This window comes from Ips typographus, linkage group LG5 (genome assembly GCF_016097725.1).
Source record: "Ips typographus isolate SLU linkage group LG5, UJ_Ityp_2.0, whole genome shotgun sequence".
NCBI classification, from domain to species: domain Eukaryota; kingdom Metazoa; phylum Arthropoda; class Insecta; order Coleoptera; family Curculionidae; genus Ips; species Ips typographus.
In genome coordinates this window covers 3,417,444-3,441,905 of record NC_138426.1, presented here as the reverse complement: position 1 = coordinate 3,441,905, position 24,462 = coordinate 3,417,444, and the positions used below count along the sequence as shown (strand labels likewise).

At 35.8% G+C, this 24,462-nt stretch overlaps 1 protein-coding gene and 1 long non-coding RNA gene across 3 annotated transcripts; both read right to left on the bottom strand.

Moving 5' to 3' along the window:
* Positions 1–849: 849 nt before the first annotated feature.
* Positions 850–24,435, bottom strand: msl-3 (male-specific lethal 3). Of its 2 annotated transcripts, none has more exons than XM_081981031.1 (9): positions 24,189–24,435; positions 18,035–18,103; positions 17,837–17,946; positions 14,537–14,783; positions 14,303–14,469; positions 10,172–10,315; positions 9,908–10,117; positions 1,704–1,937; positions 850–967 (listed from the first exon to the last, which is right to left on the bottom strand). In XM_081981031.1, exons 1-9 carry the CDS (start codon positions 24,288–24,290, stop codon positions 913–915), a joined length of 1,338 nt encoding a protein of 445 aa, XP_081837157.1. In that variant the 5' UTR covers positions 24,291–24,435; the 3' UTR covers positions 850–912. The 2 variants fall into 2 exon arrangements, with proteins under 2 accessions (XP_081837157.1, XP_081837156.1); XM_081981030.1 differs by lacking the exons at positions 850–967; positions 1,704–1,937 and adding exons at positions 5,048–7,703; positions 7,761–7,938.
* Positions 10,504–14,286, bottom strand: LOC145730014 (uncharacterized). Its single transcript, XR_014178501.1, has 2 exons — positions 11,871–14,286; positions 10,504–11,810 (listed from the first exon to the last, which is right to left on the bottom strand). It is a non-coding gene; the product is annotated as an uncharacterized LOC145730014 (long non-coding RNA).
* Positions 24,436–24,462: the final 27 nt, after the last annotated feature.

Sequence of the window (24,462 nt, the reverse complement as noted above, 5' to 3'; positions counted from 1 at the left end):
TTTTTCAAAAAGACGTAAAATAAAAGAAAGTGCATATATTAGATTAAACCATGACTCCTGTGTTGCTACATCCTCTATTAATATTGACCAAACTTGGTTAAATATTCTAGAGGAGGAGATAACACTTGGTCATATCAAACGAAACTGAAATTTCTTGTAATTTTGTTTTCATTATAAAACCCACCTTTCACTACAACAATAGATAACCTTTCCTACTGGAATGACAAAAGTCAAAATTTATGTCAATTTTTATTGACAAAACCCTTCTCAGAGTTCCAAATTGAACATTATCAGGTTTAATATTTATTAAGTTGTTGTTTTCTGTGTTCTGCCGTTGTGTTCTTTCTTTTTTAGATTCTCTGAAGACGGTGGTAGATTTTCCACCGAAACGTCAGCGTTTTTAGGTAACAAGACCGAGCCTAAGTCAGTGGTCTTGTGTTGGGACGACTAGGTTAATGTTATTTTCAACTTAGTTGAAAATAGTGCGAAATTCTATTTTCCCAACAAACCTTTTTTGTGTGAGACAGAAGACCCAATAAACAAAGAAAAAAAATTATTTTATGATATTTTGTTTCCCCGACCAATTCAACAATTCGGAATATTTTTATTTAGGTTATTTCCCACTTCCAATAAGAAATGAGCTAAATTCCATCCTCCAAGAAGATGACAAATTCCAATCATGTATGGCACAGAATAATTAAATTATTACGCCATTAAATTTTTACCATTACTTATGGGACCTCCTGTATATCTTCAATTTTAATTTTTTTTTTTTAACAAATCCATTTAAAACATGAAACTGTTTTCTGTAATCATTTACTCGAAATGTTTCGATTAAAACAACATTAATAAGACAGTATGTATTTAATTCTTCTAATCCTAACCCTAAGCTAAAAATACAACCTCAATATTTTAAGCGTCCACATAGAATTTCTCTCCATACCATTCTTTGTGCTCGTTTAAAAAACTGAAACAAATGAAACCTAATAAGAATCAATTTTTCGATAATGTATAGGGTGGTCTAATTTTTATATGAAAACCCGAAGCAAAATCGGTTTTTTAAAACACTTTTATTTACCCACATCACATTATGTCCTCAGTTTTAATTATGTTTTAAATTTAATTCGAAAAAGAAAGTGTTAATTATGTGTTTTGTAATGTGTAAGTTTGGTTTTCGTCTTTGTTTTTTGTTTGTGTGATCTCGACCACTTTCTTTAATCTAATGATGGCTTAAGAGCCAAAACCGGTAACTTGAATAACAACTTTGTGGCAACAACTTATTTTTTCTCTTCCTTTTTTAACGAGAAAATTAAATTAATTACTAAAACAAAATAATAATAAATAACAGAAAACAAAAAAATAATAAAAAATAATTAATAATAAAGAAATAAATTAAAAATAAATAATAAAAAGAATTTTTTTATTATTATTATTTTTTTCATTAATAATTAATTAATAATTATTTAATTGGCAGAATGTCATGCTATTAAGGATTATTTTTTTAGTGCCAAATTTTACAACAAAATTTTATTAAGATATCTTTATTCGATTTGAAAAAATTTGTAAAATTCACATTTTTTAATTAATTTTCCACAATCTGTATTTTTTTCCTAAATATTGTTTTTCGATGTAAAAAAGATGATTAAAATGTTGCATTCACTAAAAAACACCCTGTATAATACGAGAAAACCAATGATACTTACTCAATAATTGAATCCACATGAGTCAGAATTAGTTTCATTTTAATGTCCGGTATTGACGACTGTGACAATAGTTCTGGGAGTTTGACAAAAAGTCTTGCAAAGTGGATTGCACCATATACCAAGCAGGGAGGTGGAGTTTCTTGCGTAAATACTGATTCCGGTAACAATCTCCACGATAAACCCTTCTCCATGGGAGTTACGGGGCCGTTAGCATCAGAGCTATTACTACCAATGCTGCAATTGAAAATAAATAGTATGCAAAGAATAAAATGCAAGTCCTACCACAAGTCATAATTTATTTTTGTTCTAGCCAGTAGAGGGCATTGTCTCAATCTTGTTTAAAAAAATATCAAAAAATGCTAGACAACAAAAAATGTATCCCAAGTAGCAAAATAAAAACCAAATACAGCTCAAAGTTATACAAGCTGTCCGATTTACAAGCCTTATCATGCTTTAGAGCCGTTGACCGTGTGGGTCGTCCTCTAGTTCGTAATGCTGCTGTTGAAGAGGACATTTTAGACAGGGTCGCTGAAGACCAACATATTTGCCGTTTAGCACTCAAACTTGGCGTACCAAAAAATAAAGTTAATTGCATCACAAGACGGCAGCTCCTTTATCCATATCATGCAACGCCTGTTCAGAAGCTTCTACCACCCGATTTTGACAGAAGATTTCGGTTTTGCCACTTTATTGAAAATGCGCGGGCACGTGACCCAAATTTCACCAGCAAAATTGTATTCACTGATGAAGCTGGATTTACTAGAAGTGGTGTTTTTAATTCACATAATTTCCATCATTACACAGAAGAAAACCCTCATGTGAGGCGTATTAACCACTTTTAGCTGGAATTCCACATAAATGTGTGGGCCGGTATCATCGGAGACATTCTTCTGGGTCCTTATATCCTGCCCTATCGCTTGAATGGTGAAAGATATCTTGAATTCTTAGTGAATACTTTGCCTGTTCTAATGGAGGATGTCCCTCTCAATGTGCGTGTTCAGATGTGGTTCATGCACGATGGTGCTCCTCCACGCATTAATAGAAATGTAACTGCACATTTAAACAACAGATCGGAAGGAGAGGGAGAGATGTTCCTATCGAATGGCTCCCTAGGTCCCCCGACTTAACACCATTAGATTTTTTTTAAGGGGTGCCTCAAAAAATAAAGTTTACGCTATTCCTGTGGAATCCGAGGAAGAGTTAATACTTAGGGTGCAGAACGAGGCGAACGAAATTCGGGATGATGCAGAAATGTGGAGGAAGGTTCAATTCAATTTCATTCGAAGGATCCAGCTATGCATCCGAGAAAATGGTGGGCATATCGAACATTTGTTGTAATTTCTATTTTTTTGAGAATCTTCTGCTTTTGAGATCTGGCTGGTAGTTTCAATAGAAAATTATGTTTTTTTACCAACGTCAAAACTTTGGTAGTTAATTTGTAGTTATCAAATTAACTGGTGGCTACGTTATTTGCAATAAAAATGTGTAAAATGGTAACGAGCAGGGGAACACAAGAAACATTTTTTGCAGAAGAACTGTGAATGCTAGAAGATTTTACCAAGAGTAGTAAAGCCTTGAAAAAGGACCAATACATCAGATTAAATAATGAAAAATTAATTTTAACGACGAAATAAAAAGTTCTGGTAATTTTTGAACCCAGTCACTAAAGAAATTAGCACTTGCCAAAGGCAAATGGACGTGGTTGTTTCATCAAACCATGAGCCTTACTTAGAGACAAGTCCAAGCCAAGTTTTATTAAAATCCATCAAAACGTTCTCCAAATATTTCCGAAAATAGATTTTTTTTCAAGAACTTTGACCATCAGCCATGGAACCAGACACTTTTTTCTAATGACAATTACGTCAAATCGTCACTTTTCGATCTAAAGAATGTCACAGTACCCTTTTGATCATGTGCTTAAGGCAAATTTTGCCAAAAACTTAAAAAGCTCCCAGCTTGGCCCAATAGAGAGCTCACAATGGCCGCTTCCCATTATTTGGGACCCAAGAAACCAAAAAAAGAACACTTTTAGTCGATGGAACCAAACTAGACTCAAATTTTGTTACGCAGTAATCTAATATACCTCTTATGGTATTAAATTGTTCTGTAAAACAGGGCCCTTTTTGGGCTTATAAACGAACAAGTAATAACACTTATTGTGTGGTTCTATACGAAATGTTGTAACATAAATGTTCTTAACACTCTTATCGAATATATTTTGTTACTTGGGATGTTCTATAGTGCTGTCATCTCGAAAATCTTGATCTATTTTATACCACGAATAATATATAACACATATACAGGGTAATTCAAATTCGACCCTCACCATTGGGATCTCGGAAACTATAAGAGATACGAGAAAGTTTAAATTGGGGCAAAGTTGCGCAATTTAAAGCTCAACCAAATGCCGTTTTAAAAATTTCGATTTTCCGAGTACTTCCGAAGATATCCGAAAAAAAAACTGAAAATTTGATTTTTTGTTTTTATTTATTTCTAATCTTATTTGAAAAGATATTGTCACGTTTAGGGGGTAGCGTAGGAAGAGAAACAAGATCGTAACTTAAGTACTGGGTGTGCTACTAACACGGGTGTGATATGTCACACCCGTGTTAGTAGTTACGGTGCACACCCAGTAATCACCATAGTCAGCAAGGTTAGCGTAATGAGGTCGCTGACGAGTATAAAAGATGCACCGTAGCTCGGCTAAGGCACCGAACTCTGGGGTCATCCCCAGAGGGAGATCACGAGCGACAGTCCGAACTTTCTAGTGCCCGGGCGGCTCGTTACCTTGCGCAGTGCCTTAGGTAAGTCCTTTGGGCGTGTCGGACATAGGGGCACCCTGCTCGTATCGAGCGGGTTCCGCTTGGCGGCACTTCAGAAGGCCTTACGCACATACACCCACACACCCCCTCTTGGACGGTGTTCGATGCTAAGAGTTATACAGTGCCAAATAAAGACGACTTACTTAAGCTACGATCTTGTTTCTCTTCCTAGGCTACCCCCTAAACGTGACAATATCCCAAAACTAAAAACACCTTTTCATTGCCACTTTTTCTTAGCTATTTGATGATGGATTCAAATTTGCCACACGACGTTTCGTTTCTTGTCAGTCATCATCAACTTTCTTTTTTCTTATGGGCGCCATATTGGATTTTTAGCCCACCAAATAGTAAGTTTTATTCTGATTTTAGTGATGTATAATAACTTATGATTTGCTTGATAAATGACAAAATAATTCAATAAAAACTTATTTTACCTTAGTTGGCTGTGAGTTGATGAGACGTTATAAACATTTCTTATCAAATGACAAAACTTTATCAGTTCAAAATTTGCATACAAAAATATTAAAAAAGAAATTATTATAGAACTTTATTAAAAATTTCACAAACGCAGTAGCTTAAAATATTTAAACCATGATCTTAAAGATATAAAAAACGTATAACAAAATTTTACAACAAGTGCTCAAAATGACGACCTTCCTGTTGGAGACATAAACGAGCGCGGCGATTTAAGTTAAAGACAGCTCTGGTAATATCTCTTCTTTGGATGGACCTAAATTGTGCAACAATGCTTTGTCGAAGATCTTCTACTGTGTTATATTCTTGCTGTCCATAAACCCTATTTTTCAAGGTGTCCCACAAAAATGTATCTAAAACTGTAAGATCGGGAGAAAATTGCCTATCCACCTAAGCGGAAACCTTTTATCCAAATAATCACACACTGCTCTAGCATTATGTGCAGGTGCCCCGTCATGTTGAAACCAACACCTATTATAATTAGCTAGCGGCAAAGTGTCCATATATTCTTCAAATTGGGATGTCAAGAACTGTCGATACAATTCACCATTTAACGTTCCATTAAAAAAATGAGGTCCAAGGATTTGGTCGTTATAAATTGTAACGAAGTTACGAATATTTTTCTGTTTGGTTTATTAAGCCGTCCGTTAGTACCGTTGGATTTGCGGCGATATGCAGATAAGGGATCTATTAATAGAAGCCGTTTAGTAAAGTAACCAGTGTTAGTACGTTGCCAAAATACGATAAGCCGTATTATTAAGTTATTATATTTTCTCAGGATTGGCCAGTCCGATTTTTACCATTCTTGTTGGAAACCATTGGTAGTATTACAGGGTTTACAACAACGCTGCAGTATGATAGCGCGTAATACGAAATTAGTGGTTTACGACTTTCCTTGTAATTATAATTCGCGAGTTGACGTAGCTGGCTAGGTTGGCCGAAGCGTACCGTTTTCCTGCAGTACTGCGTTTCGGTACGCGTCACTCGAGTTGGGCCGTGTTTCCCACTACCCGAAAGTGGGGGAATCGGACTGTCTATAAAACTGGCGTGCGCCGTCAGTTCGTTGTCTGTTGAGATCACTAGCTCACCCCGAGCAACATCTCAACCTCCCAGCAGAACCGCCGCATCACAGTAAGTATACCTGTTTGGTGGTTAGCTCTCCTAGTGCACTGTGTACCTGTTATTTGAACACCGAGGCTCGCTAGACCGGGTGTTCGTTCCTTGTTTACTCCAACCCTGTACCGCCGTTTGTTGTAGCGTCGTGGTTCGCTAGACCGGGCGCTGCTGTAACGTTCACGTCACCTGTTTTCATTGCAAACGCTACATGGTTCGCTAGACCGGGCGTTTGCACCGTTAGTCCCAGTCCGGCCGTTTTTCCGGCCCTTTTACTTCAGTAGCATCGTGGCTCGCTAGACCGGGTGCTACGCCATAGATCCGGCACTGTAGGCTTCTATACAAACACTACATGGTTCGCTAGACCGGGTGTTTGTATACTTTTCCCCGATAGGCCAATTTCCGGCCCTAGTTCACTCTGTAGCGTCGAGGTTCGCTAGACCGGGCGCTACACGATAGTTCCACCTTCAACACAAACGCTACATGGTTCGCTAGACCGGGCGTTTGTGTCATTTAGTAGTCCGGCCGCACTTCCTGGCCCTGTCTTTTGTTGACTACGCTACATGGTTCGCTAGACCGGGCGTAGGAGGCAAGTTTCTAGATCCCGTTGCCAACAAGAACCACTACAAGGCTCGTATAGACCGGGTGGTTCAGTAATACCCTTTTTACAACTCTTTTACCGACCCGTGACACCGTAACTTTATTTGCACTAGGACGGTTAATTGCTTAGTTGTAAACGTAGACCTGCATTGACCCTGTAATTAACTTTGATTCATTTTGTACCTGTAACATTCTCTGCATTGCGTGGCTTTTTAACTTTCTGCATTATACCGTTGACCTGTTTTGCATTGCATCAGACCCGTACCGTAACTAAGTTGCACACTCTCACTCTCGTTCTTGTTTAATTAAGGGGATTTAAGTTACGCTTATTTGCTTAATTATTTGGTTAGTTAAGTTTGCTGGCATTGTAAGTTAAGCAATTAGAATATACTTTAGTTGATTGGCACTTTTGGCTTTTATTAGCGTTGTCACGAACTGAACCACTGTTACCACAGATTGTCGGGAACCTTGTCTCCAGCTGTTTAAAAGCTACCAAGGCATACGAATTGTGTTTCCTGGTTCACATTTCGAAAACTCTAAATACTTTCTTAAAACCAAGTGGCGCCCGAGGCAATTCTCATTAACTTTTGTTCTAGAACATACTTTATTTCGAACTCCCGAATAAATAGCGTCACAAAATCCCAGCCCATACATTTAATTGAAATCGCACTTGAGGCCTAACTTCTCTGAAGTGCCTAGGATTAATTTCACTCCAAAGGTGTTCATTATTTCTGCTGAACATGCCACAGTTTGAGAAAGTACTTTCGTCGGTCCAAATAATATTTTTTACAAAATTCGGTGAATCATCCCTATTTAAAAGCCAATTACAAAATTCTGATCTTCTTTCAGGATCTCATGGATGCAATTTTTGTGAAATATGAATTTTGTAACATTTTAAGCCGCTTTGCTTGAATTCCCTCCAGACGCTAGTCTGTGACAAGTTAACTTCTGACGAAACTTGACATGTTGACTTAGAGGGATTTGCATTTATCTAGAAACAATTCTACAAGTTAGCTTTATTTTTTTTATAAACAAAACTTAATTTTACCTCTGCCAGTATGTTATTTCTGGTTTCTTCGCCAATTCGGCTTCCATATTTTAACCTGGACTGTTGAAATGCACCAAATTCTCCTAAATTTTGGTCTAACTTTTTAAATATCGTTCTGTGCGGTTGTTGTCTTTCCGGGTACATTTCAAAATACATTTGGCTTGCTCTCATACTGTTCCTATCAAATTTGTAATAAAGTTTCAACATATCTCGCTTTTCTACATTTGAAAAATTCATTTTAAGGCAAAGTTTGAGCGAACCGACTAATATCATTTGACAAGTACTCTCAAGTAATGTTGATAAAACAAAAACTGTAGATTTCAAGGCCTACTAAGAAATTATTTGTTTTTGATGAAATATTTGACTAATTATAAATCAAATCAAAAACTATTCGGATAATTAAAGTTTTTAAAACGGCATTTGGTTCAGCTCTAAATTGCGCAACTTTGCCCCAATTTAAACTTTTTTGTATCTCTAATAGTTTCCGAGATCCCAATGGTGAGAGAACTCAAAGCCAATAACTCAAGTAAAATTAGTTTTTATTGAATTATTTTGTCATTTATCAAGCAAATCATAAGTTATTATACATCACTAAAATCAGAATAAAACGTACTATTTGGTGGGCTAAAAATCCAATATGGCGCCCATAAGAAAAAAGAAAGTTGATGATGACTGACAAAAAACGAAACGTCGTGTGGCAAATTTGAATCCATCATCGAATAGCTGGGAAAAAGTGGCAATGAAGAGGTGTTTTTACTTTTGGGATATCTCTTCAAATAAGGTTAGAAATAAATAAAAAGAAAAAACCAAATTTTCAGTTTTTTTCGGATATCTTCGGGAGTACTCGGAAAATCGAAATTTTTAAAACAGCATTTGGTTGAGCTTTAAATTGCGCAACTTTGCCCCAATTTAAACTTTCTCGTATCTCTTATGGTTCCTGAGATCCCAATGGTGAGGGTCGAATTTGAATTACCCTGTATACAGGGTGGACCATAAGTAATGGGACATAGAGCTACAGCATATTCCGGACATCAAAATAATACGATTTAGCTGAATTGTCCTATACCGAAAGTTAATATTAAGAAAGATACAGGGTGTGAAAGTTGAAATTTTATTTTAGATTTTTTGTCATATCTTCACGGTCTTTTGATATAAATTACTGAAAGTTGGTATAAAGGGGTTTTGGCAGGCGTTAAATACGATGCTTTCATTTGTTTTGTAGTAGCTGATAGGGGGCGCTAGCGGTAACCATCTCCGTCCCTTCAAAAGGCTCAAACTTTTTTTTACGGAACTGAAACGGCCATATGACTTCAAAATATGATTCTAAGATGTTTTCTACGTAAAAAAGGTATACTTGTTGTAAGCCTTAAAAGTCGACCGTTTTCGAGTTATTTAATCTTTTATTATTGCATGCATTTACATGTACAGCAGATTTTAATTACTATTTTTTTTTTAATTCTAAGTAGGATTTGATACAAAAACAAAAAGGGCGTTCATAACAACTAGCTTTATTTTAAAGTTTACAAACATTTTTTAAACGGTCAAATTTACATACAGAAACTGTTATGTGTGTAACTTAAGGGTATACAGCACATATCGTATTAACATACGACAATGCATGCAATAATAAAACATTAAATAACTCGAAAACAGTCAACTTTTAAGACTTACAACAAGTATACCTTTTTTACATAGAAAACATCTTAGAATCATGTTTTGAGAGCATATGGTCGTTTCAGTTCCGTAAAAAAAAGTTAGAGTCTCTTGAAGGAACGGATATGGTTGCAGCTAGCGCCCCCTATCAGCTACTACAAAACAAATGAAAGCATCGTATTTAACGCCTGCCAAAACCCCTTTATACCAACTTTCAGTAATTTATATCAAACGACCGTGAAGATATGATAAAAAAACAAAAATAAAATTTCAACTTTCACACCCTGTATCTTTCTTAATATTAATTTTCGGTATAGAACAATTTCGCTAAATCGTATTATTTTGATGTCAGGAATATGCTGTAGCTCTATGTCCCATTACTTATGGTCCACCCTGTATAACGGTATAACACGAAATATTAATACAAATTTAAAATAACGTGAAAAGACTTGAATACAAAGCTTAGGGACTAAGTAATATAAGTAGCAAAATACCTTGAGCCAGCTTTGGGATAGTTAGACCCATTGGTTTCCTCCACAACAGAATTCCCGTTACTCTGCGACTCGGATTTATGATTGGACCTTAAAGTTCGCTTCCGTGAATTGTTAACCAATTGTGTAATTCCATCGTGATTGTTCGAGTAAGTATGGTTTTGTAGGTACAGCGAATTTGCTTCATGAAGAACGTTTAAATCGTATTTTTGTCTGAAATTTACATCCAATTAAATTGATCCAGCTTTCAATCGGAATAATACTTACTCAGTCTTAATCAAACTAATCGGTTGAGTAAGTGCCGTTGAAGTTGCATATTGATTCTTTTCTGCTGCGTATAACAACAAGTCATTAACGGTGAAATCGAAATATATTCGTAAACCTTCAATAACTTCTCGACACAATGCCAGACTACAAGAAAAACCATTAGAGTTTCAGTAAAATTTAAATTGTATTATAACTAGAGTCCGGATTTCTAGAAGTTTTGCTTTTTGTAAATAATAAAAGCAACCAAACTTTGTAATCTAATGTGAACGATTTACGCAAAAACACGTCATTTGACAGATTTTGTTCGTGCTTTTTTCTTCTTTTTGTGCTTATTTGCTGCCATTTTTTGTATGGTTTTATTTTGTATAGGTTAATTTACAATTGCAATAGCTATATTGAGATATTGAATGCTTCTGAGAGACTAAAACATACCAATTATCTGTTGGAAAATGGGTAAGTATCAATTTACAAATTTAAACTGACCAAATAATTTCTAAGTAGTCTCAGTAGTCCAAAATACCTTGCAAAAGCTTACAAAACAGCCTGGAAGCTTCCAAAAGCTTTTAAACCTATCTATAGAAGCTTTCAAAAGATTTCAAGACAGTCTAAAAGCTTCCGTATGCTTCTACAGGGTGGAGTGCGGTAATTTGCTTTTTTAGGAATAAAATAAAAAAATTATGAACTTTAGAAAAAATTATTTTATATTTTAATTATATTGAACAGTAAGGAAATTTTTAAATTACATTTAAATAGTTGTATCTGGCAAATGTCGACCTTCGCTATCCTCAACTTTTCATAAACTCTAACAAGCATGCGACTGGTAATTCTGTCAATTTCAGCCTCAATATTGTTCATAAGGTTTTTCAAGGTGTTGGGACGGTTGATATACACCTTCGACTTTAGGTAACCCCAAAGGAAAAAATCGCATAGGGCTAAGTCTGGTGAGCGTGCCGGCGGATCAAAGCGATAAGCCGTCCAGAAAACATTTGCCTCAAACAATTCATGGTAACAGTCGCTGTGGGTGGGACCTGGCACCATCCTGTTGGTACCATGTATCCTCTAATTGCATTGCCTCAAGAGCCGGCTGAAAATCCGGCATCGTAGTTCACAGTTACGGCAAGACGGTTATCCTCGAAAAAGTAAGGGCCAATGATGCCTACTCGTGATATGGCGCACCACACAGTGACGCGGTCCGAATGCAGAGGTCTCTGGTGAAGTTCTCTGGGGTTTGTTTCACTCCAGTACCGCATATTTTGTTTGTTTACACATCCACTAAGGTGAAAATGTGCCTCATCAGAAAAGAACACAATTGCGTCACGGGGTATAGTTGCAAGAATGTTTTTCACAAAAGGTCCACCGTGTCAAATAGTCCCGTGCTGACAATTGTTGGACCACGCACATTTTAGAACTCTGGAAATGTCAAGAGCAAGTTATTGCATCCGAGCAAAGCGTTTCGGAGATTGCGGTACTGCTGCTGTAACTCTCTCAATGTTTTGTGGTGTGGTAATCTTTCTCTCGGGTCCCCTTCGTACACATGACACATTCCCTGCTGTTATGAATGCCCAATTGACAATTGATTGTCGTCCAGGAACACGTCCGCGTGGGGAAACAGCAAATCGTAAACGAAAAGCACGCTGCACTGCAATGATCGAGTGCGCATTTAAAAAATACGCTTCAACACAAAATGACCTCTCCTCACGTGTCCAAAACATGATGACAACTGACAGGTAGACTAATCAAAATCTCCCGTCAGCCACTATAAGCCACGCCCACTCCCCGCTCTCTTCGACCAACAGTGCCATCACAGCCTGCCCTGCAAAAAAGCAAATTACCGCGCTCCACCCTGTAGAGCAGTTTAGAACCTTCAATGCCCTTTAAACACTTTCCAAATGCTCCTAAAGTAGACTAAAAAGGTTTAAAAACACTATATAAACTTCAAAATGCTTCTCAAGCAGTTGAAATCCATTCAAAAGCTTTTAAAACAGTCTAAAGGCTTCCAAATGATCTTCAACTAGTCTAGAAGCAGTTTAAAAGCTTCCACAAGTTTCTAGAACCCTCCATAAATTTTCAAATGCTTTAAAAGCAGTCCAAAACCTTCAATGCTTTTAAAATTCTCCAGAAACCTTCCAAATGCTCCTAGGGTAATCAAAAAAGATTTCAAAATACTACAGAAACTCCAAAATGCTTCTAAAGTAGTCGAAAGCCTTCCAAAGGCTTTTAAAACCGTCTAGAAGCTCTCAAAACATTTCAAGACAGTCTAAAAGTTTCAGTATGCTTTTAGAACAGTTTTAAAGCTTCCAAAAGTTTTAGTTAGGCTGACTATACACAAGCCGTCTAGAGCTTATCTCTGTTAATATTGATAAGGATCTTCTGTTTCCGAGGCAGGGACAAACTGCACGGACATAAATTGGTAATCCATTCGGGCAGAGAAGAACAGTATGGATTCTGGGAAAAGCCAACAAACGTCTGGCGCAAATCGCTCTTTGACGTCTGACTTTGAGGAGCTGACCCCGTGGAGACCAATGCCCAAAGAAACACCGAGCACAACAACATCCCCTCTATCATCACTCCAAACTACAAAAAAGATGAACTTTCCTGCAAACACGTCACAAATAATACCGCCTCATAAGCGCAAAAGCTCATTACCAGACAATCTGGCACTAACCAAAAACAACGCCGTTTTCGACCTCACACAAGACGATCAACGTACGTATACAGATGGAGACAGGAAAAGAAAACTAGCGGACACATCAATGAGCGGACAAGGAAGTGAAACAAGAGCAGCCAAAAGGAAACAAAACTCCGTAGGGTTGGAAATCAAGGAAACTATAGACTAGTGAAATATGTAAAGGACTTGGACAAAGTAATCTCAGAAAATAATAATACTAAAAAAGAAATAAAAGAAATAGGAACCAGACTGAAAAGAGTAACGGAAAACTTCAACCGAGATAGCATGAAGAACTTGATTAGAAATAACGAATATGAAGTCGAGGAAAAGCTCACCCACGAAGTAGATATACAAACAATTGAAACAAACTCTTGTGAAAAATGCCTACACAAGCTAGAACACAATGTGCTTAGATTACCAGAATGCAAAAACATTCAAGACTTTGAACAAATAGAAACCAAAACCTGGACACAAACATTATACAAGAATACTGAAATAACAACGGGAAACCCACTAGAAACAGAATCAGCTGTTAAAGTTGTCATCATAAATCCGGAAGACCCTGACATGGAAACAAGCATACAAAAACAGTTCAAGGCAAGATACCCAGAACTAAAAGAGTGCCAGGGCCCTTTTGAAGTAATAGAACACTCAATTAGCATTAAATCAAACGCAGAAATACCAACATCCAACCAAAAAATAGTTAAAATAACAGCCAACACTAAAGAAGACCTTTGGACCAACCTCAAAAAATTAAGAGTAGAAACTGCAACTGAAAAACGGATTGCAGTTCACCACATAGAAGAATACAACATTCACCTCTTCAGGAAGATGCTCGAAGCAATATTTTACAACTGCGAACCAACAAATACATGGAAAAAATAACTGACTCAAAAAAGAATATAAACAAACCAAAAACTAAAAACCTACCAATGAGCTACGCATTAATTGTAGACAAAAACAAAGAAGATCATAGAAGAATTGTAAACGAAATGAAAACCGCAGTTAAAACCACAAATGAAGCAGACATAATAAAGTCCGTAAAAACCGCCAAGAATGGGAAAAAAGTAGTCTAAAAAGATTTCAAAACACTACAGAAACTCCAAAATGTTTCTGAAACAGTGGGAAACCTTTCAAAACAATCTAGAAGCTTCCAAAAGCTTTTAGAACAGTCTAACAGATTCCAAATACTCTTTAACTAGTCTATAAACTTCCAAAAAACTCTAGAACCGTCTAAGAATTTCCAAATGCCTCTAAAGCATTCCAGAACCTTCAATATGCTCTTTAAATTGTCCAAAAACCTTCAAAACGCTCTTTAAGTAAAAAAAATTGCATCTCTGAAAGAGTTTTGTTCTTTTTTTTAAAGCTTTTTTTATGCTGTTTTGAGGAAAATAGTTTTGCTTTTTAAGCGCTTTTTTTCACGATTTTAGTGCTTTTTAATCCGGACTCTAATTATAACTTACTTTCGTTGAATATCTTGAGTTTTCGGCCTGGTGTCTTTACTATTCATATACATTCTATATCGAGAGTTCGGTTTTTCATTCAAACCACAAAGTTGATTAGTAACATAATTTCTGTAGTATGATTCTAAAATTGTCACTACATTTGGCTCTGCTGGTAATTTTAGCCTCTATAAATAAGTTGCCCAATCAAAGAAATGTTAGTTTTCAGTAACAAATAATAATTATCGTACTTACCCGATTTTTACCATTTATTAAATAATAGTCAGCTTCCAAAATTTCTCGAAGTTCTGGCACTATTTCTATTTCAATTCCGTCGTCTTCCATAGATGAGCTTTCGTCAGAGCTGCTGCTCATTTCAGGATTATCATCGGTATCGATTCGTGCTGGACTATCAGAACTGCCGTCTTCCGAAGTTTCAATTCGCTCCAGTGATTTAGGTTGAGTAAGTTTTTTCCTTTCTTTCCTATATAAATAGGCTCCTCTAAAAAAAACAACATTTTTTTAAATTAATTAAGTGCAAGCGGTGCTGAAAAGCAACAAATTAACTAATTTGGGGGATCATCTAAAATTTTCAGGTCATTAGCGTGCTATACTATAAATTAATATATTCTCTAATATACAGGGTGATCCAGAGTTGTGGTGACAAAAGCCTAGGGGAGATTCTTCTGGCAAAATAAAGCAAAAAGTTCCAGAAAACATGTCCGCAAGTGCTTACCAAACTTTCCTTTTTTTAAATGCGATGCCATATTTTGTATTGCAAATTCGGATTCTACGACAAATTCTAAGCCTATTTGACTAATATTGTCAGCGTCACAAATTATTTTCAATTACGCGCCATACTGACATACTTAAGGTTACAACTGTCAAGAGAGAGAGTTGTTGTGAGATTAAGAAATAAAAAGTAATACATGTTTGTTGTCTCGGTCCAATGCGACTTTCCCAAAGGGCGGTAATTGTGATGTCCTTTGAGTGAACTAACAATCAAAAGTGAGATTTATTCCCAAAAGTAGCTCTTAAAACTCGCGGAAAACGCGATTTATGTGATCAACGCAAGAATCAGCCTTCAACATCATCAAGACCGAACTAAGATGCTTACTATGCAGATTTATAATGAGCATGCCGAGAAAACTGAATTGCATACTGACGAAAGGATTAGGAGCCATATTGCTACAAAGTGGAAGTGATAGAAAAATGCATCTTGTGTATGCCATAAGCCGAAGAACTTCTGAAGTTGAACGTGTATATTATTCCAGCAAACTCGAGATGTTATGCGATGTGTGGGCTATAAACAGATTAAGTTTATTCCTACAAAACATCAGATTCACTGTGTACACCGACTGTCAAGCGTTACAGTACCTAACAAAGCACAAAACAAGCCCAAGCTGTGAGATGGTGTAATTTGCTAAATGAGTTTGACATTAAATACAGATCTGGAAGCTCAATGCAACATGTTGATGCTTTGCCTAGAGCCCCAGTAGGCGAATGTGGAGAAGATATAGATAATAATCTAATTAACCAACTAAGTGTGTATACCATAATAACAAGAGAAGAGGAAATTGTCTTGATTCAGTATAGTGATGAAAAACTAAGAAAGAAAATTGACATATTGAGAAAAGATAAAAGTCATTGGAGCAAACGTGAAAAGTCTGAAGTACAAGGATTTAAGTTGACAAATGGTATACTACTGATGATCAGTTCGGTTTTCAACTTGGAACGTATCGCACGTCAGTTTCGTGAGTGCCTTTTTTGCCACTAAGAAACCACGTTTCTTGAAACGGTGTTCAGGGAAATTTGAAGTTGACGACCGAATTCCGCAGCCTGTCGAGTGGAGATGCTGGAATCTCTAAGTGAAAACGTCGATTCCTAAAAGTCTACGGGGAATTGTCTTGTGCGGTGCACTTCCAAGAGGCGGAAAGGGTGAAAACCTAGGAGAAGACCACGTGGATGTGACAGTGATTGTTATAGTTTCCACGAGGAATGACTATATCTTTTGCTCGGATCGTGCCTTTAAGCGATTTTTTAGAACTTTTTGTAGCTATCTGGGGCTCAGGGGCTCTAGCCCGACTATCTGAGCCTCTCTCGTAACGAGCTGGCAAAATACCCCTAGCTGGTAGTGCCAAAAAAAACCCAGTAACAACAACAACTACTGATGATGCTACGAGAGATCTCTACGTTGTACCTCAGCATAAGCGAAAGAGCCTAGTGATCAAATGCCATGATATGGCTGGACATATCGGACGAGAAAGAGTCATGAAAAAGATGGCAGAATATTACTATTTTCCCAACATGAGGAAATATATTGAGAACCACGTTAAAATGTGTTTGGAGTGCATACTGTCAGAAGGACAGGTGGGCAAGCAGCCAGGACTTTTGCATCCAATTCCAACAGGTAGAAGACCATTTCAAATATGCCATCTGGATCATCTTGGTCACTTTCCAACAACACGAAGAGGAAACAATTACCTTCTGGTACTAATAGATAACCTGTTTTGTACAATTACAAGCCGTTAAGACGACTCAAGTTGAACCTGTGATTAGAAAATTGGACGAATTTATTGACAAATATGGAGCGCCAGAAAAATTCATCAGCGATCGGGGAACTTGTTTCACGTCAAAACAGTTTAAAGAATTATGTAATACTCATGGAATTCAACACGTATTGAATTCCTCAAGACATCCGCAAGCCAAAGGTTTAGTGGAAAGAACAAACGGTATCATTATTCCTATGCTGCAATGTGCCACCGGAACAGTAGACGAAGCTGAATGGGACAAGTATATAATAAAAATTGAGTTTGACATAAACACATCAGTTAACAAGAGTACAGGTAAAACTGCTTTTGAGTTACTGTACGGATACATACCACGACATGAAGGACGAGCCAGATGGTTGACCGTAAACACTGAGAGATACCGTTTACCAGAAGAAGTGAGTACCCAGATAGAGGAAGCGCAGAGAAAATATAAAAATATTTACGACAAACACAAATTCCGAGATATCAACTACAATATTGGTGGCATTGTGTATGTGAAAGCAGCACCTAAAGCTACAGGAACCTCTACGAAATTACAACCCAGATATAATGGTCCATATACCATAGTAGAAGTATTGCCTCACGATACCTATAGGGTAACTAACTTACATAAGAGTAAAGGTAAATATTCTACTACAGCTCATGTTAGCCAACTGAAAATATGGCGTTGCTATCCATCAGACAGTTCTGAAAAGAATGAACCGATAACAGAAATTTGCGATGAGGAAGAAGATGTACAAGAAACTTATAAGTCACCAGAAGTAACAAAGGTCACGAACAATGAAGATAAACAGGAAAGAAGAAGAAGGCTGGGTTATTTGAGTGATTTTAAATACTGCAAAAAAAAATTGCAACTGCAATTTGTCTAATGCAACAAACTTGCAACATGCTGTATGAATGCAAAAGGTTTTTTGACAAAATTTTGATTCATATATTGACGTCAGCATTGATGACGCACGGGTAAACTGGCTCCGCCAGAAAGGTACATATACTAACAACTTACAACTGTAATTGAGCCTTTTCTGCCAGATCTTTTTGTAGTTGTCTATTTTCAACTGTATCTTTGAGAATGAAGTTTTCTCCAACACGTCTATCCCAAGAAGAATTCCATCCCTGGAAAGCAAACAAACAGTTTAATAGAGGCATTTTAAAATGTAATAATTGAATAATTCAATATATAGAAAAATATAAAAAATAATACCTGAAAGTGAATTAAATACTCCACAATTTTCTTGTTCGACTGGTCTTTTTGAATCACAATGTCAAGAACCTGCAAAAGAATCACACGTCAGGAATAATTCACATGATATTTTAACATAAACTGCTGGTTGTTTACTCTAAAAGAATTACTTTCCTAAGATACTAGGCAGGGCTGACAAAGTTATACTTAAAAATCGAGTAAAAAATCTCCCTGTTACGGTACAAAGTTATTAATTATTTTAAAAAAAATACAAATCTGTCACAACCCCAAAAAACAATAACTGTGTAAAAATTAGGCCACTAAAATCCACCTAATAATAATGAAAAAGTTTTGTTTAGTTTTGCTAGAAACCAGAATACATTTAAATTGAAAAACAAAATAACTGTATATTTGATTTCTTAATTAAGAATACACTTTTACCTCATCATCTTTGCAAACAAAGACTTTCATTTTACTAATTTTACTATACATTTGCGAAAAGCGTCTTTCCCGCTCTTAAAACTGCTTGCCCGGACTCCGCTTTGCGTGCAAGCGCCGAAAGTACCACTTTCCGCACTTGTCAGGTGCGCAACTATTAAATTGACAAAAATATTGATTTTTTTTTAGAGAATGACGGACAAACTTTTAAAAAATGATTGTGACAATAAACCTATCTCAAAAAAAAGCATTGCATGATTTGCAAGTAGGATATTAAACACCCGATCATGACTTTAACTTCATTTTGGAGTAAGTTATTACTAATGTTTTCTGTTTTTATGTTTCAGGTAGCAACCATGACCAATCTAGCCAAGATGAAGAAGACCACCCCCCCACCAACGACTTTCCCCCCAGGTGGCGAGAATTTATTCTCAAAACTTGGGTATAACCCAACCGTCGCTAACTCGGTGCTAACCGGGCTCTGGCTACACCTCCCAGATTTCCCCCCGCCTGCCTATACAGGCAACAGGGTAAGGAAATCAACCTCCTAACCTCCGATCCAAACTCCCCACAAATATTCTTGGATTATTAATTGATTAGCCCTCTAACTCTCTTGATCATCCAAAAATATGCCATGACCTCCACCAGGATGACCAGCTGACGAAGAAAGAAAAATTCAAAATAAGAAGAGCGCAGAAGAGCCCCGTTGTCAGCCGGGGCACTCTCACCCAGGACAGGGGACGCCGTTGTAATTCCCGAAAGGGAAATGCCAGTGTCTGTTAACGGAGTCCTTCCGGACCTTTCCTTCTGGTCTACAGCAATGGGAGGGTAAAAAGCAGTAGTCTTGCTTGACCCGCTTATCTGAGACCATTCTTCCTGTCATTTATAATGGCGCGAAGTAGGATATTAGTTTTGTCCTATCTCTAACAGTTTTCGAGATTTTCTATAAAACATTCTATTCTATACAGAATGTTTCAAATTCCAGCCACATCATTCTGGGATCTCAGCAACGGTAAAGAGGTAAAGAGTCGGTTGGGACCGAGAAACGGGGACGGGGAATTGGGATAAAGTTGCGCAATTTTGAGTTCAATAATATGTCGTTTTAACATTTGAAGAATTGCCATCACTTCTGGAGATATCCGAAAAAATACGAAACTTTGAAAAAAAAAATTTATTTGGTTTTGAGCTATTTTTACATTTTTGAAATCCTCATTAAATTTCCTATTCAATAACCTGAAAAAACTGCAAAATTTGGTACAGTCAGTGAGAAGAGCGTCAAAGTTTGAAATGACAGTCAGATACAAGATTGCCTGTAAAACCCGATTGGAGTAAGAAAATTATTGTTTTAAGCACATTTTTGGAATACTCATTAAATTTCCTATCCAATAACGTGAAAAAAAATTACAAAATTTGATACAGTTGGGAAGAAAGGCGGAGTGAGTAAATAACTATTTTAAACACATTTTTGAAATCCCCATTAAATTTAATTTGATTTAAAAGATAAATCACAGAATATTAATATTAATTATATGACATACTTCATAAAAGCTATAGAAATAAGAATAATACACAGGGTGTTCCATTTAAAAAATTAAAATATTAGAAAAACTAATAGGTTTAAGTTTAAGTAAATAATTATAAAAAAAAATTAGAATTTCATGGATAATCTGAAAATGTATTAAAAATGTGGGATTCTATTTAAGAAAAACTAATATTTTATCTGTCACCCTTATATCAACCACCTCCTTTAGTCAAAAATAATTTTAAACTATGTATCTTAATATTTTTTAAAACTTTGTTCATTTACAGCTTTTTAACCAAGCCTAAAGGCTGGTACTTTCACCTAGAAATAAATTAATTTTTAGGATAATTTCTGTAGAAATGACAGAATCTGATTTCCTGGTTTCTACGGGGTGCCACAAATTTGTGTCTCAGTATGGGGATCTCAAAAACGGTAAGAGATACAGAGTTGGTTAAAGGGAGGCAAAGTTGCAGAATTTGGACTTCAATCTTATGTCGTTTTAACATTTAAAAAAATCCGATCACTTCCGGAAATATCCGAAAAAATACGAAATTTCGGAAAAAACGTTTTTATTTAAAACTGGCTCTAATGTAGTTTCAAACATAAACCTTTAATTATTATGATTATGATGATACCTAATGACATATTTAAAAAATAGGCATCTAAAAAAATCATACATCACATATATACACATAATCATCTTATCTCATCAACATCCACATCTTATTTAGCTATAAGAGTAAAGTATGTCAGTCATTTACCCAGCTCAGCAGCATTAAAATAAAAAATTTCAAATTGAAAGTAGAGTCCAGTAGCACACCAAATAAAATCTGAGTGCAGTTTTATTATACTATCCAAAAAGTATAATTTATTTTTTCCACTACTAACATGATAAATCTGCCATTATTGACCGATTAAGTAGCTTGAGAAATGAGTTCTCTCTACTTTAATGGTCATTGTTGACCTAGGTCAATAATAGAGTCTAATCTCTAGTTCTAGTCTGGCACAAACACTTCAAAAAATAAAATTTTATTGACCTAGGTAAATAATAATGTCAATGTCCATTAAGACATCTGCCATACGAAATATACTTGACTTTGACAGAGACAGATAAATTAGGTTGTCCACCGCCTACTATACTAGAAAGTGCTTGTCAAAAATTCCTATATGGCGGGAATAGTGGTGACAGTTTGTATTGTGGAAATTGAGTTTTTTGAGGATTAGATGAATTTTTACGGTTTAAAATCAAAACTTGAGGTTATTTGCGTAAGTTATTTTTGTTTGCTGCCGTTCATAAGTTTTTCAAGCCACATTGTAACAGCAATTCAGGAAAAAGCCCAACCGTATCAGGTTTTTACTTTACAAAAAACCGGATCTAACTCAACAGTGGTTGAACACTTTGAAGTGGGGTGATTTTACTCCAACACTACTCAATGGTAGATACAAGAGCTTTCTAGTACAGTAAACTTATTAGGTACTTGTTACAGGCACAGGTATGTGAGTTACATTTTAAAGCATTCTTCATTGTGAGAGCCACAAAAAAAATTTGAATGAATGTTCTTGGTAATAACATAAGAACCATTTACCAGTTTTGCTTACCTAGTTTCAAGGATTTACAGATTTTCTTACATTGAACAATGTTTAAACTAGTTTGCTGTGTGTTGTACTTTCCAGGACAAATGTTCTAACCAATTTGTTAGGCTGGACTTGATTGTGTATAAAAAAGCTCTATCTATACATATCTGAATCAGAAATTTGCACTTTTTTTTGGATTTTTCACTCACAACTTGCAATCAATTACACGAAACAATTAAAAAAAATACATATTTCTTACTGCATCTGCATACGTTTGTGTATAAAACGAAAACCGCTAACGCCGCCATTAAAAGTGGCATTTTAGGCTTTCTTGTATAGAGGGCGGTGGGTTGTCTCTTCATGTTGTTGTTTTGTTGTTATCTTAAATTTTTAAATTTTCAATAAAAGAACCATAAAAAATATTGCTAATAGTGGAAAAAATGCTATATTATCCACGGTTTAGACAGCTTTTATTAACCTTTGTCTTAAATCCCGACGAGCGAAGCGACGAGTGTACATAATGTGTATTTTGCAATTTAAGTTTTTACAACTGTCTAAACTTAATTTACTATTTTTTAAAGTTTAAACTGCGTTTTGAAGTTCACGTGACTGTTTTTGACAATGTCAACTGGCCTTTACAATGTTGCAAGCTTAAAAATTGAATTATCAAGTCATGTGACGTAGTTCTTACAATTTTACTACTGTCTAAATTTAAATTACCAATTTTTCAACTGTTTCTTTTAAATGATAAGTGTCCTTATTTGACACGTGCTACCTTGGTTACTATGACACTTAGAAGATTCGTGCAAACGTCAAAAAATATTTTTTGTATGTGTGTGTGTCTTGAATTTGGAAACACAGTCACCTGACCTTAGAAAATCAATTTGAAGCTTAGGGCGCAAGGTCAAATCAAGTGTCAAAAAATTGGTAAAACCTTTACCTTGTCACCTAACCTAACCTAAAAACTGTCCTTTAAAAAAAGGGGACCTTTAAAAAAAAACAATTTTCAGCATTTGGGTCTTTAAAATTTGGAAAAAACAGTCATGTAACCTGAGGGAGTCATTTTTATTGAATCATTAATCCTTATGGACATTTTGACAAGTCTAGGGTCATGTACAAATTGTAAAAGCAGACATGCTACTTAATCCAACCTAAAAACTGTCAGGTACAAAATTCTATTTCAAGAGTGTATTTCATCATTATCTCAATACCAGGGGACTTATAACTAAATTTAAGAATGCCACAAATGTGTAAATATTTGAAGGTGTCCTGAGGCAGTTTAAATAATTTAAAGGCATTTTGATTATTTCAAGTTCAAGGTAGTTTGAGGCATTTTAGGCAGTTTTAAGGCATTACCACCGTGGGGCATTTTGAGCAATAATAGAAGCATTGTGAGGTATTTTAAAGGCATTTCAAGGTATTTTGCATGCAAAAAGGCATTTTAGTGTACAAAAAATTATCGGCGGTCAACCCCTCGGCCAACCGTCATTTCAATTTAAAATAACAAAGTTAGGTAAATTTTTGAGAAAATGGTAGACATTAGCAAAAAACCAATCGCGCCACTGGAAATGGGGTATTCAGGTCAAAACACTCTAAATGCTGACACCCTGTACTGTTAATGGCAAGTGCACAGCAAAAAGTATTAAAATTAGAAAATTGCAATCAGGTTAACAACCATCCTCTAAACCAGAGGTTTCCAAACTTTTTTTTTTCATAGACCACTTTTAAAACTTTCGCTGAGCAAGAGTTGCGGACCCCCACCTACAAATTGTGAACCCCCATGTTTTTGTTACGCTAACATAGACCCCCTTTGGGTGTGCCGTAAACCCTTGGGGGTCCACATGGACCATTTTGGGAACCTCTGCTCTAAACTTTGAGTATTAGTTCCAAAAAAAAAAATTAGGTACAAACTGAACAGACATTCATAAACAAATACAAAAAAGCATTTGTTCAAATGTTTGGATTTTCCACAGTTAATTGACAACAAAATGAATGAAATGGCTTTCCTTATTGCTTGCTTATATGGTGGTAAAAGTTAAAAGTAAAAGCTAAAAGCTAGATAGGTTTTGCACTACTATTAAGTTATTAATTCCCCAATACACATGTGAACATTACATTAACCTATAATGTACCTATCCTTTAGCAGTACACATACCTTACCCTTGCAATTAGCCATAAAGTTTATGTGAGTGAGGCTTTTTTAGGCATTAAACCATTTCGATTATTAATAACTTTCATTAATACCTCCTCAGCTAAATAACTATAAATGTTTCAATTGTTGGCCATTAACAGCCATACAATGATATAGGTAATCTTCAAACATGTTCATCACTTTCTCAAAGTATGCATTCTCTCTCAATCTAACTATTATTGTACCTATTTAAACCATAACTGTATATCTAATAGTTGATTTTCTGATTACAAATACTTCAATCTTATTACCTTTCAAGTTTTAACTGTAAAAATACCTACTAAAATAAGTATGCAGTGTTCAAAACAATCCTACTAGAAAACACTGACATTTCAGTATTTTTGACAAATTTCCATTATAAAGGCATTCAATTATCACAGCAATCATAATTTTTATTTTTTCTGATGGCGGGCGGTAATATTCGAACTGAAATACTATTAAATACCTACTTTTGAATCATACAATACTTTTGCCTTAGTTGGGTCCGGCTCATAACACAACACTCTTTCACCAACAAAAAACTTCAGTTTAATACCTCTGGTTGACACCATGCCTATACTTTATTAAACTAATAACGTTGTAAAAAAAAACTTAAACAAAAACAATTTATCATTCAAAATATAATCATACTATGCAGTTTGATGAAATTCTATACATTTGTTTATTGTTTATTTTGATATCAACATGAAACAGAGAACGACGTGTGAATTGAAGTTTGAAGTG